This window comes from Haliaeetus albicilla, chromosome 5, assembly GCF_947461875.1.
Source record: "Haliaeetus albicilla chromosome 5, bHalAlb1.1, whole genome shotgun sequence".
Classification (NCBI taxonomy): Eukaryota; Metazoa; Chordata; class Aves; order Accipitriformes; family Accipitridae; genus Haliaeetus; species Haliaeetus albicilla.
Genome location: NC_091487.1, coordinates 28,693,329 through 28,707,192, shown reverse-complemented (window position 1 = coordinate 28,707,192; position 13,864 = coordinate 28,693,329). Strand labels below are relative to the sequence as shown.

At 36.3% G+C, this 13,864-nt stretch overlaps 1 protein-coding gene across 12 annotated transcripts in view; it reads right to left on the bottom strand.

The window, feature by feature from the left end:
* The window catches only part of RALGAPA1 (Ral GTPase activating protein catalytic subunit alpha 1), a 135,488-nt gene that overhangs the window by 77,053 nt on the left and 44,571 nt on the right, over window positions 1-13,864 (bottom strand). For 7 of the 12 annotated variants that reach the window (XM_069783967.1, XM_069783962.1, XM_069783964.1 and 4 more), the window contains 4 exons: window positions 8,012-9,580; window positions 5,967-6,091; window positions 3,563-3,779; window positions 2,225-2,401 (listed from right to left, as the gene is read on the bottom strand). In XM_069783967.1, coding sequence (XP_069640068.1) covers window positions 2,225-2,401; window positions 3,563-3,779; window positions 5,967-6,091; window positions 8,012-9,580 — 2,088 coding nt within the window. The remainder of the gene's footprint in view (window positions 1-2,224; window positions 2,402-3,562; window positions 3,780-5,966; window positions 6,092-8,011; window positions 9,581-13,864) is intronic. The other 5 variants (XM_069783969.1, XM_069783970.1, XM_069783971.1 and 2 more) reach the window with 1 other exon arrangement.

Sequence of the window (13,864 nt, the reverse complement as noted above, 5' to 3'; positions counted from 1 at the left end):
TACCGTTTAACGGCAACAGGTAACGATACTCTCCTCTCGCCACTGACCACTTGTTTTCCACATGCTAACAAAGATAATGTAAAATACACACTTAAAAGCTGTTCAAAGAAATACTTTCCTACTTCTCTTCCATTCTGCTCGTTAAGTGGGGATGGATGAAAGCAGATCAAGAGAAAGAGTGAGAAAGAGTGATGGGGAAGAGAGAAAGCAAGGGAGGTGGGATAGAGAGGACAGGAAAGGGAATGAGATGGAGAGAAAGAGCAGGCAGGGGAGGGAGGGAAACAGACCTTCATATGATGAAAGAGAATGGACTGAAATAATCATGGAAAATTTGCTGAACTACTGGAGTCTTCTAAGAAGCACTAAAAGATACTCCAGCATATGTGGATCCAAATTTGACTGAGACTACTATGGGTTCAACTTGTTCTAGGACTAGTAAACAGAAATCAATAGTAAACTCAATCATTTGCTAAGAATATGAAATAATGCCTACATGCCAAGCAATCTGCCTCCCAAAAACCTTCATAGCAAAACTATTTAGAAAAAAGTAGTCTTCTAAGCAGCAGAACCACTGAAAACTCGTTTCTTACGAGCATGTTTTGAGGTTGAGTTTCTGCATGCCGGTATCTAATACAGTAAATTCACGTTGCAGCCTCCCTGTCATGGGACTCTACACACATGCAATTTTCACTAGAGAGCTGCCTATCTTTCATAAAACTTCAAAAAAAAAAGTGTCCTTCTGTTTTCTTCTATGTCAATTTAGCAGAAATTAGACAATGGGCTCCAACACTGTTGGGGGCATGGAACAGTCACACAGAGACAGACAGTGTAATTGCACAAGTCTTGCTTCCTCAGGAAACCCAGCTAAATGCATGTGACACACAAAAACTGCCTCTCTATAACAGTGGTCCAAACAACAAGAAAAGACAGCCACAGAATCTCTCAATGGACAACTCAGTCATTAATTGCAATCTTATCAATTCAATTACAGTGCAAACTTGGACAAAAATATCAAACAGTAATGAAATTATTAACATATAAAAACAAGCAAACAGAAAAAGAACAGATTTTCTGTGGGGACTTTCAACGAACACACTGCAAAGGTAAAAATGAAGAGAACAAAAGTCAAGCTGAACATTGCTGAACAAGCTGAACAACAATGTCCAAGAAAGCTCATACATGCTTCTTTCAGCAGAAAGGCAATTTTAGAAAGTGAAAATTGTGGCAGGGGAAGTAAAGATGTCTTTCAATATCTCTGAAAATGCAGAGTTTGATTTTTTACAGAGAACAAGACATTGAATGTAGGTATAAGTTTTCACAGATAAACAGGTACTTGTTCCCAGGGTTGTAACAGGAATGGTAGTGCATAACAGTCATGGAACAAGGAGTGTGAAAAAGAATATGGACGTCTTTACTTCTCATTTACAAAATCGGGCAAGAGATCATTCTTCCAAATGCTCCTCAGAGAGGAAGATTCTCTCAGAAAGGAGCCCATTCAATTTGGATTAACTGCATCACTCGGTGGTTGCTAACTGAATTGTTATCTTCCCTCTCAAGAAACAGTTGCAAAGTAAACTGGTGGAGCCTCAAGCTCATCAACTGAGGCTGTGAAACACTGCTTCCTTAACAGGCTTACTTTTTCATGAAAACAACAGGGAAGGTACTAAACGAAAAAGAATTCTTAAGTTACACAAATGAAACTGATCTTACATGGCACAGTAACTAACATTTTGCATATTAAAAGCTCCCAGTTACACAACAGACAATATAGAGACAGGTTACGATGGATGTATACAAAAGAATCCCATGATGCTTCAGTGTGATACACTGGTTCGAAAGTGCACTGTCAAAGCCTTCCAAGGAAAAAACTCTTCCTGAAAATTAGCTATTTGACTACTAGTAATAGAAGGACACTTGTAAGAAATCTAGCATACATTATGGGATAAGAGTCTTCTCGCTGGTAATTGTATAGATTTTTCTCATGAAGGGTTTAAAATACATTTAGCACCAAGCCAAGGATCATATGGGTAACTAAGTCAGACAAAGGTTTTCCACTCATGTTATTTCACACACTACTTTTCAATAGCAATCAAAAAATAATTGAAATCCAAGATATAGAGTATAGATTCATTGCAGAAGCTGGATTCTTCAGGATGGGTGGAAAATTTCTGAAATAAATGCCCTTTTTTTTTTTTTTTAAACTTTTTTTTTTTAACTACTTTACCAGTAATAGTTGCAGCTTCAGCAGACAATGGTTGCTGATTGAGACTACTTGTTTCTGAATCTATGTGGAGTGTAGTTAGACTGGCCACTTCTTGCTCCTCAGCGCTCTGTTGCTGTCCTGAAATTGCATCAACGTCAGTGGAAGCTGGCGTCCCTGCCTCAGTGCCAAAGCTGAAATCTGTATGAGGAAAGCACTGTATTAACTTACAATCTAAAAATACCACTAATAAAAATCAAAAGCTCAGGACCTCCAAAATCCTCCATGGAAAACTTGTACGTACATCTCCTATGCTACTAACACACAGTTGCAAAATTTACATAAAATGTAACAGCAGAAAGTAATTGACTATTATGAATATTCTCATTTCTGTCACAAAACTGTGACTGTACTTTGGAGAAGGCATTCCTATTGCATGTCCTGTATTCTGTTTAGTTGCTGTGAGTGCACCTACGTGAGACGAAAGTAAAAATAATGGAAACATACATTAAGGAATTTATTTGCAAGCTGGAAGAAATATCCAAGCTCATTGTTAAAGCAGTAACTTCAAACTAAAAATATTATGGCAAATGATATTCTAACAAACAGCTTTTACAACACTAAAGAAAAAGCATCACACTGAAATGTCGGTTTAAATACCATCACATAGTTGCATAACATCTACATATCTAAAATTTGTAGCTTCTTCAATAAATTCTACCATATAAACATTATTTCTCTCTTACATAATACATGAAGTCATAATTCCTAGCAAACATAATGACCGCTTCTGTTGAACAAGAGTGGGAATGGATAAATGAAATGAATGAAATGCATTATGTTATCACACAAAGCATATTAATTTTACCAAACACACCAATTTTACCATGATATTACATTTAGTATCTCGACTAATCCATAGCTACACAAAGACCACTGTAAAAATATCAGAAGCCCTTCTTTAAGTTTTACCTAAATATTTTCAAAAGAACTAAAATAACTTCCAAAATAAGTAACCTTTCATTTTTATATTTTATACAAACCAGACGGATACACTCCAGGGAGAAGACAATATTGCTTTCTAACTTCTGTTCACTGTTGTTCTGCTTTTTGCACAGTAGTATTCCAGTGCTGTTTTGTTTAGTATACTATAAACACAATAGCCTCTCTCAAGAACTCTGCTTGCTCCATTAACTTGCTAATGATTTCAATGGGAAATCAAAATAAGCTCACTTTACAGAAAACTGCTGGCATACAACTTTACCAAAAAGAAAAAAAAAAGAAAAAAAAAACAAAGAAAGAAAAGGGAAATGTACAATCAATCAATCAAAAATGCTATTACTTTTGGAAAAATATACTTGCTTTCAAATTTGCGGCCATCATACTGGAAGGCACTGAAAGAGTCTGAATGGCTATCTGAACTGATGAGGTCACTGCTGCCTGCGCTGGCAGGTGAGGTCCATTCGGAAGGCACACCTGGGTCATCTATAGGACGCATTTGGTTCTGTTTGTTCAATATATCAGGAAGGTCTTTAGGAACTTCCAGGCTGCCAGGACTGCTTCCTCTTCTTGTCACATTCTAAACATTGAAGAGACATAAATCAGCTTACAAACCTGGTGGCTTATGTACATAAAATGGAAAAAGCAATCCCACACTTGCAAAGATCAGAAAATAACAAATAGTTCACAAGTACCTAAACCAGAAATTGTCATCATACTACATACACAGCCAAGGCTTTCCAAAACCCCAGACAGGCAGCAGTAAGTGAAGAATCCATGCAGTCACAGAATTTCATAAATACAAATTTTATTTGCACAATGAATTTTTGGGCACATACCTTAAAAGGCTAGGATTCAGACTAGCATGTGCCACAAATGCATTAGGTAAGACTTGAGAGAGAAAGACAGTAAAAAAAGTACATTATCTCCAAATTATGTCTAAATTACTAAAGAAAACTCGTTAACCTTGGTTCCAGACATAAGCAGAAAAAAATGTCAAGGAATTTTGTGTTTTCTGGCCTATAGGCTACCATGCTACAAGCAAAAATTTTATGTACACTACAAGCAAATGAACTTACTAATTCGTGCATTAATTTTCTTACGATGAAGCGAAAACCTTGGTATTGACTTGGACACCAAAGACAGTATATAGCAGAAATAAGGCATATAGATTTGCTCACGTAAGTAAGGTGGTATTCTATTTGGAGTCTTTTTTTAAGCCATTTTTTTTCACAGATAGGACTGTTTTCTTGAGAGGGAAGACAGATAAAAGTATAAAAGCCATTTTATGAAACGGCTTGAAATCTTTATGCATTATGAGACTGAACATGACTTCCCTTTACACTAGGCCCAGTCACTTCTCTATTCTTTTACTACCCTACTACTGATTATTTACGCAGACTGACAAGCTTTTCATGGTTTTAGCATACAATAGATATAACAACCTAGAACTAAACTTAAGTTGGTACTCTGTTTTAAGAAAGCATATCTATTTTTGTGTGCTAGATTCCAAAAGCAGAGGCAGTTTCAAAATATTTATTCAAACTTATCTTGGCTATTTTCTGCTACCTAAGAAAAGTATCAATTCTCTTGTCTGAACTATTAATAATCAATATTCTTGCCCATCTATGTATTCCCTCTCTTCTTCTCTTCTTCTGTAGCCACCTGTGATGATTTCTATTTTATTAATTTGCACACCAAGTTAACTTTTTTTTATAGACGTCAAGTTAGCATTTTTGTCTGGTAACTCAAGACTTACTAACAAGAACACTTTCACCAACAAGTTTCATAAACATGAGTTCAATACAAAAGAGAAAAAAAGCATACATTTGGACAAACTCTATAGGTCCTCTCTTGCCATTTATAAAAGATGATGATAAATAAACAAAATTTTTCTAATCACTTCAAAGAATCTTCTTCTGCCCCTTATTAGCAACAACTAAATCACTTGTTTACAGCCTTCTACAGAAGCATGTCTTAAAATGATCTTCTTTAAAAAAAAAAATCTTAAAAACTTCTAAGCAGAAAAAAGAACAATTTTGAAACACTACATTTAAATTGTTACCCATTCTGTTCTTCATTTGCAACTTCTTTTTTTTATATTTGCCCTTATCTCTTCAAATCAGTTGTCTCATTCTGTAAGCATTCAACAGTAACCAGAAATTCTTCACTTAAAATTGATTAAAATGTCTCATTATGACATTTCAAACAACATGACACTTCTGGAAAAGTGTAGGAAGAAAGCACATGAAAAGTTGGTTCAACTAGCAGAGAACTATTTACAAGAAATTATTCAATGCTTCTAAGTGAAATAAAAAAATGAAGGAAAAACATACACTAGTGTAGTTTCGTAGCCTGTTGGCACTGACTATACCTGTAGAGAATAGTACCATACTACAGCACAGCACCTAACTACATACCACACTGAGGACTGCAAATTTACATATAAACTATTATTCTGAAAGTGTCTGTGTACAAAGATCTTTACAGCTGAAATTAAGGCCGTTTAATGCAACGAGACTGTTCATCTGACAGTAACTTCTGCATTGCTTCCGCAATGAAGACTTATTAGATATGAAAACACAAATGCCATAAAATGGCATGAATCTATGTCAAAGGCAAGAAATAATTGATATTCTTAATTCTTCCCGATTCATGAAATCCAGAGAAATAAATACGTTTTAGTGAACTGATTTGTAATGTCATTGACAAGTTCACGCATATGTGCAGACTTATATATTGAAATGTAGGAAGTTTAAAGGCTTACCAGTGCACTACCACTGCGGAGTCTCTCAGCTATAAATTCATCCATGAGGTCAGGAACATTTGTATTGCTACTGCCAATATCACTATCAATAGGGTGCAGTTTTTGACTCATGTCCTCTCTATTAGCTAAAAGCAAACGAACAACTGTATATAGTAAAGAACACATCAAGACGTTTTCAAAACAAAAGGTAACAAATGAAAAAAACTGCTAATTAACAGAAATAAAAAAAATCAAAATGGCCAAACATGCATTTTAAGAATTTCCCTCTTTTAAAGCAGATTCTACTTTAAGAATTAGTACGGCTTCTTCTTCCCACTAAGCAGGGGTTAGTCGATTTCCAGGACCACCTTTAAGAGCAAGAAGCTTATAGGTAAGCACTACTCAAAGTTGTTAATGCTTGCTTTAAGGATACAGCATATATTCTTCCTCCATATCACGACAAGTAAGTAATAAATCCTAAAAATTTTGTACGATTCCTACAGGGTCCTTCTTCATTGCATTCCTAATGAAGAGCAATGTAGTGGAAAAAGTAAACTAGGCTGTAGTATGTACTAATGACAAATGTCAATGTGGCACTGTATACAGCTAGTATAAATAGTGCGAAGAAAATGTTACGTAATAAAATTACATGCTAGTACATGGAATGAAAAGTCAAACTCTGGATGGTCAATGGTTATGAACAATTAATTAAGTTCACTCATTTATCAGTGTTATATTTTTGATATAACTATACTGTTCATATTTAACTGTGGCTCTTACACCTGACTGCATGATCGTCACCTTTAAAGTCTTCAAGTTATTCCAGTTCATGTTTTCTCTGTAAGAATTTTTCTCTCAGTGTCATCTCTCATGAGATCACAGTGTCGTTTATTCTAATCACGAGGCTCTGTTAAATGCTACAGATTTCAAACAAAAGGTACTTCTAAAATTAGTGCTTTCTGGATATCTCTTTTTCAGAAGTCTAGATTCTGCAGAGCAGCAAATGGCTTTTTTGAGACCCATGACAGTCACGCTCTCGAGGCGCTATGCTTACAAAGACTGCCCTCAGGTGGCATTAACATCTCGATGCAGGATGCATTACAGAACCCTCTGTTAATCATGCCAGCATAACAATGGGAAAAAAGAAAACCTACATTACTGCTGAAAGTTAATTTATTGTTCATTTAAGGTTACGTGAACTAAGACAATGGATATTAGGGTGACAGCCTTCTTTTTTGATCAGTCCATAGAGGTCTCATAGTTAGCAGGAGAAAGACTATCATGAGACCTTCATGAACATCCATGATTCCAAGAAAAAAGAAAGCAATGAAAGATGTTGCAAAGATGTAACTGCATCCATTTTGATGAATGAATACAGAAAGGCCTACAGCATGTTTTGAAAAAGACTCAAACAAAACCTTATGATTAGACTCACAGAGAACTGTCATAATGAAATCATTCCAGTAATAGATTTCTGTTCCGGACCATTTTTTAAAAGTTATCTAAACTGACCTCCAAATGTAATTTTGAGGGGCTTTTTTGTTTTGGAGGAGGAAAAGGAGGAAGAGGAGGAGGAGGAGGAAGAAGAAAACACACTAAATGAACCAGAAATACAATTAGCTTAACCTAGCTGGTCGAGAGCCAGGCGATTCTGACAAACAAGCTACACTCGGAGTGGAATAGCACATTCTGATAAAATATACATATGCCAATCATTCAGTAGGCTGAATTTTAAGGCTCTGCATGGTGGATGAAAATTCAAAACTCTCAAGGCTTAATCCTTTATTAGGTCATTTACTGTCTCTTCCTCTTCCCTAACCTGATGGTCTTCAGCAGCAAAGAGGTTCAACTAAATATCTTGAAAAGGGAAATTAGTAATTTAAAGTATGTAAAAGTAACTTATGCTGGGAGAAAAATCAGCTGGCTGTAGGCGCATGCATAACCAAACAGGGAAAGCAGTGATCATCCCAAAGCCTTTTGATTGCTATCAGAGCTTGCTTCAGTTGCATTAAGCCAAACTGGTGCTGCCTTTCTCCTTTTGCGCTCTGCACACTGTTAGTGCTCACCTGCAGCTTTCCTTCCAAAATAGCCCATTACATGACTGTACAGATCCCTCAGTGGAGCCTCTGCTGGCATTCTGTTCTGCCTCTGTGGGGAAACATTTGCCTTCGGCTTCGAAAGAGCATGTACAACAGTTTTATAAACACCACCCAGGGAGCCCTGCTGTTGTGCTGACTCCTGACCTGATGCTCTAAAGGCACTACGATTATGGAGCTGATTAACTGCAATACCTTCTTTTTGCAACATGGCTGCTTGAGTTTCTGTAGATTCCTTAATTTGCTTGCTGCCAGCTGAAGCAGCATTGATCGCATCTAGAGGTCTATATATTCCAGGTCTAACCAGCTCTGTGACAGATGATGAGCTGGTGCTTGCACTGGTACTGCTGTTGCTGCTACTACTACTGCTACTACTGAAGCCACCAAGTTTACGAAGTCTTGCTTTCCAAGCGGCCTCTTTGCTCTCAAGAGGGTTGTAAAATTGAACCGATTCTGTAGATGGCCTAAAAGTAACATGAACACTATTTCTTTTTTTAGTCGTTATTTTCATGATTTTGGCCCTATGAGTTACAGTTTCAGATATACTCCTTTTAGTTGGTGACAGTTTGCTTGTGCCTGTGATGTGAGGCATTTGAGGGTTAACTTGTGCTTTAGGAAGAATTTTCTTTGCATGCATGACACGCGAGTTGGTTACTTTTTCATTTAACTGGGCACTTTTATGCTTTTCAGCTACCGCTGCTTCCACAACTACATCTACATCAGCTTCAGTGGCTGCTTGCCTGTACAGGTATCTCTTCCCTTCTTTGCTGCTAGGACTACTTGACCCATGATCAAACACGCTTTCATATTGTTGATCAATATTTAACTGCCTGGCTTTATCGAGTGCTTGATTTCTTGTAAAAATGTCTACTTGAGTAGGTGCAATATTACTTATAAAGCCACTTTGGTTTTGTTCTAGGTGCAGCTCTGTGTTACTGGCTCTTTCTGTAACAATGATGCTATTCGTGCATTGACCAGTCTGATCTCTATTTTCTAATCCATCCAGTGGTAATCTATCATTCCTATTTACTGATGTATCAACTTCGTGAGCAGAAGCCTCACATTTATCTATCTCAAAGTTACCGCAAAGTTCTTCTTTTTCTTTAAGATATTCTCTCAGAGAGGAAAGGAGATCATCTTCACCTTCAAGGTCAACATATTGGCTTTGTTCAAAGGCTGTGTTTGCAAATTCTACCGGCCCTATTAAATGACAAAGATGGTCATAAATACTATCCCCAACTTCCAAGGAGGACTCTCTGCTATTTGTATCAGTGATATGGCTTTCAGTGGATTTATGCATTGAAGAGGTCTCAGTGGAACTCTGTAAGCTTGGAGCATGATGGGATGAACTGTCAATGACAGGAACTGCACCTTTGGCTCGTTCAACTGCGAATGGTTCCAGGATGTCAGAGGTGCTGCTGCTTCGTGGCAGTGGCTGTTCCTCATTTAATGCACCAAAAACTTCACTTGGAGCATCCTCACTCTGTGAAAAATGTCTGACTCGAGGTGGACGTGGAAGAATTTGAGCATCATCAATGTCTGTAGGAAAAAAGTATATGTAACATGCACTAAAATTTACATACAGAGACAATATTTATTTACCACTACATCCTAATTACGTGACTTTAAAAGCCAGGAAAGTCCAGAGCCTTGTTTTCTTAAGTACAACAAAAATACTTTTTCCAGTACTAGAGTGTTAAAAACACACGCACATAATATCCAGTACAGAATGTAATATAAATGAGTTAGACCATCAGAACACAGTTTTAAATGTTAACATGCATGAGAACAAACAGTGAGACCATGGAACGTTTGGAAATACAGTTAAAGCTAGGGCTGTGCCAATAAGTTCAATAATTCAACCAATATTATTCCAGCTACCTTGTTCAGGAAATGGTTACCTGGAATACAAATTAGTTTAATAGTAGTACCCTTCCAGGAATTTACATCTTCAGAAAAAAGCACAACTCCAAAGAGAACCAGTAAGCTTTCTGGGAAATTAGAATTGTCTATTGAAGTGGCAAACTATTGCTTTTTCATAACATGTATGAATACACATAAATTACTGAAATATCAGAAAGAATACTATCATGCAATATGACTATTATGGCATACGTAATACAGTGTATACCTAAAGACTAAAGCTTTTAAATGACAGGGAAGAGCTGGCCCTATACAGAAAAGATGACTATACATAATGGATAAAGATATACTCTTTTTCCCTAAAAGGATGTTTTGTCTCTCATCTTCAAAATGTGAAACTAAATACTTAATGGAGGCTTACCTCCCCCTCTTCTTCCAGTTTTACTCAAGCAAATGTGACATTTATGAGAATTACCAAATTAAGGACTCTGCTACTGAAAAACATCCTGCAACCTCAAAACAGTTAACATTAGAGTAAAACCACTTTTGTTTATGAAAAGACCAGAATATTTGTTGTGACCATTTAAATTAGTGATTCCTTGTCTCTCTGAAGACTGCTAATATGTTAGCATCAGTACAAATCATAGTTAACTGTAATGAAAGCTGCAGTTCCAACATGGATCACCTAGGAATTGTACAGAAGTATCTTCAGCTCACGTCACATCATTCACCACAATAAAGAAGCTTCACACTCCTCTTCAGATTTCCTGATATGTTTGTTATACGAACACTACATACTATCAAATCACCAGTGTAGGCAAGACTAAGTGTCTCTTACAGACAATTCAACTAATCGCAAGAATTCATGCTATCCCTTGCAGTCTTTTTATGGTATAGGCACTTGAACAGTAAGGTAGTAACAGACTTCTCAATTTTCTGTTGGTTTCTTTTTGATAGAATCCTTTATTCCCCAGATTTATTTTTTACTACCTACCACTTAAAAAGTTGTAGATATGTTTTTAAAGTCAGGAATAACAATAAAGAGCTTAAATGAACACCAAGAGTTATTTGCCACAATAAACAGACTTACCTTGTTGTTCTATCTGGAGGGTTTATCTTCAGAACTGCAATGGTGAATTTACTTAAAATCAGCACAAAATTTAAGCCCCTTTCCCTCCCCTAAATCTGATGTTACTGCCAAAATAAAGAAATTATGTTGAATTCATTTAAAAATATTTCATATTATTACTTCATGGATCTCTATACCTATTTCAGTAATATTTAATAATGATAATCTGAAGTCACCTTAAAAAGCTGTTTTAAAGTGCTCACTTTTCTGAGAATGTTAGAGCTGGAGCTGAATTTTCTCATATTTTCCTTCTGAGCAAAGCATATAAACTGGAGGCAAGAGATACATCTGTACTTAACTGAAAGTATGTGTTGGAAAATGATGAAAAGTGGTATTTCCATGCCCAATTTTTCAGAGAAGTTAAAATTTGAAAGCTAAAGTTTGGCCTGATACAAAGTTTACTAACTGTAAAGAAGTTATTAGACAGGAAATAGAGGTGACTGTATCGGAAAAAGAGAGTAGACATCCAAGCTATTTCAGAAAATAAACATGAACTGAAAATCATCATGTAAGGCACAATTTATTATCCCTTTCCTCTCTCTTCAGCTTTGATAAGCAACAATTTTCTCATTATTGTTCTTGTTCAGCTTATTACTAACTACATGAATTAACACCATCTGAAAGGAATGGTGTCTCTCTCTAGCTGGAGCTGTTATTTCAACCTCTCTATTGACTTAGGCAGAGATTAACACAGGCTATGCTTATATAGCCTCAAAGCTATTTCTTACAGCTGCAAAGAAAGGACCATAGGATTCAGTTAAAAATATGTATGATAGTGTTATGTATGAGATTAATGTATGTAACTATGATACACCGATCTCATCTTGAGCCCTCAGTATGCATCTTTCATACCTTTTATAAACTCAAGCTTACCTAAAGCAGCAGCCTAAGGATTGCACACTGTGCATGCATGCAGTGATTATGATTTTCTAGGATGTTAAAAATTACTGGAGAACTCCAAATGCACGCCAAGCAGCTCCACAGATTGAAATAAATTCAGCTAGATTTATTTCAATATTGATCCAGTATTAATTTTAGGTGCTCATGTATGCATGACTAGCACATACAAGTACACAAACATTTTCAAACAAACATGTAGTGCTTGTGCCAATAGAGATTTCTTTTTTGTAGAACAGAGGAAGAAATTAAGGAAATTACAAGTATACTGCTATTGAAATATCAGCACTAAAAATACAGACAATGTTTAAAAACCCAAAGAAACAGCTCCTTCACAACCAGGGCTCACCCTTGCACACAGGTATACAGTCAAATCGGGACAGCATCAATTCCTAAGGAGTTTTCATTAACTACATTGCAATTGTGCACCAGAAGGCTGTGTATCTAACACACAGCACGTACTTAGAAGAAATGTTGGCCTGGCTCCTAATATGTTACAGTGAGGAAGAGATTGAAATTGGTAGCTCTAGCCAATCTCACCCAATCACAACTTTCCTTAAATCAACCTTACCTCTCCTTTTTCTGCTAAAAGGCAGAAAGGTAGTTTTTCAGCATCAAGTGTGCAGATAGGTAAGCTAAAATACAAGCTCATGGAGAGACACATTCTGGCAAGGCAGAATAAGTGCAAGTAGAAGATTCCCATGTAATGTTGAGACAGGATTATATTTCATCATGGAAAGTTAGTTCAGAAAGTGGAGAAAAAAATAACATGTTTTGCTTCTCAGCTTTCATTTCAGTTCTTTTATAACAACACACTCATTGTGTGAGTTTCAGGTATTAAAGAATAATTACAGCCATATTGACATTACAGTTATGATTTCTTTATATTTCATCTTAATGATTACTTACTGATTAGGAAGCAACGTAGAGGGCTAATATACATCTCCCTTTCCTGTTAATATTTCCTTTGATTCTTTTAGTCCCAGTGGACAAGGAAGAGTCTCCCATCTGCAATTCATTAGTCTGCTTTTGTGGCCCATTGCTTCCAGGAATCTTGCCTACATCTCACCGACACTTTTTTTCATGAGTGGTCTTGTACTTGAATATCCTCAACACTTCCAGGAATGAATGGTTATTTTGCTAGTTATCCTGTAAACGTGCAAGACTGGATTTCCTATGATTCTAACAGGTTAAAAGAAAAGCTCTTTGAAATATTGCAGATTTGCAACAATTGCACTATACCTAATCACTTTCCTAAGTAAACATGTTAAAGCATAAATCTCCACTTCCGCTTTCTGGATCCTATTTGAACAGTTGCAAATATTCTGCACACCGAAATATAGCATAACTTAGAAACTACATGAAGGAATTACAGTCTCAAGAAAAGCATCCTCTATGATGCTAGATGAGTAGATGTCAATATTGAGCTTTTGCAATAAATTTTGCTAACCTACTGACTGATCTTCAAGCAGAAACATCATGTCTCAATAAATATCTAATTATAGTGGAGTGTTCTGCCTTACTCTTGAAAATTTATATACTGTACTATACGTAAGGTAAAGGTTTCGCATAAATGCTTTCTTTTGGACTACCTGTCAAGATTCCCCAGTGTTCAGTGAGTCAATCTTTCAATGAGGAGTCACAGCTAAAAAGGACTTGAATACTACTTTAGAAAACTTAAGATTAGGGCATCCTATTAATTTGAAATATCCTCTCCTTCAAGTTATGTTGGATCTGAAAGTCAGTCTGGATAACAGGGACATTCATATAATCGTGAAATAAGAGGAAGGGCTGTCACAGCTAGCTAAACATCATTCACTACCTAAAGCATGCTTATGATAGAAACAATTTGATTACTTCCCAAATTACACGCTGTATATCTAGACACAGAAGGCTTTCAGATACAAATATATTTACTGTAAGAAGAAAAGGCA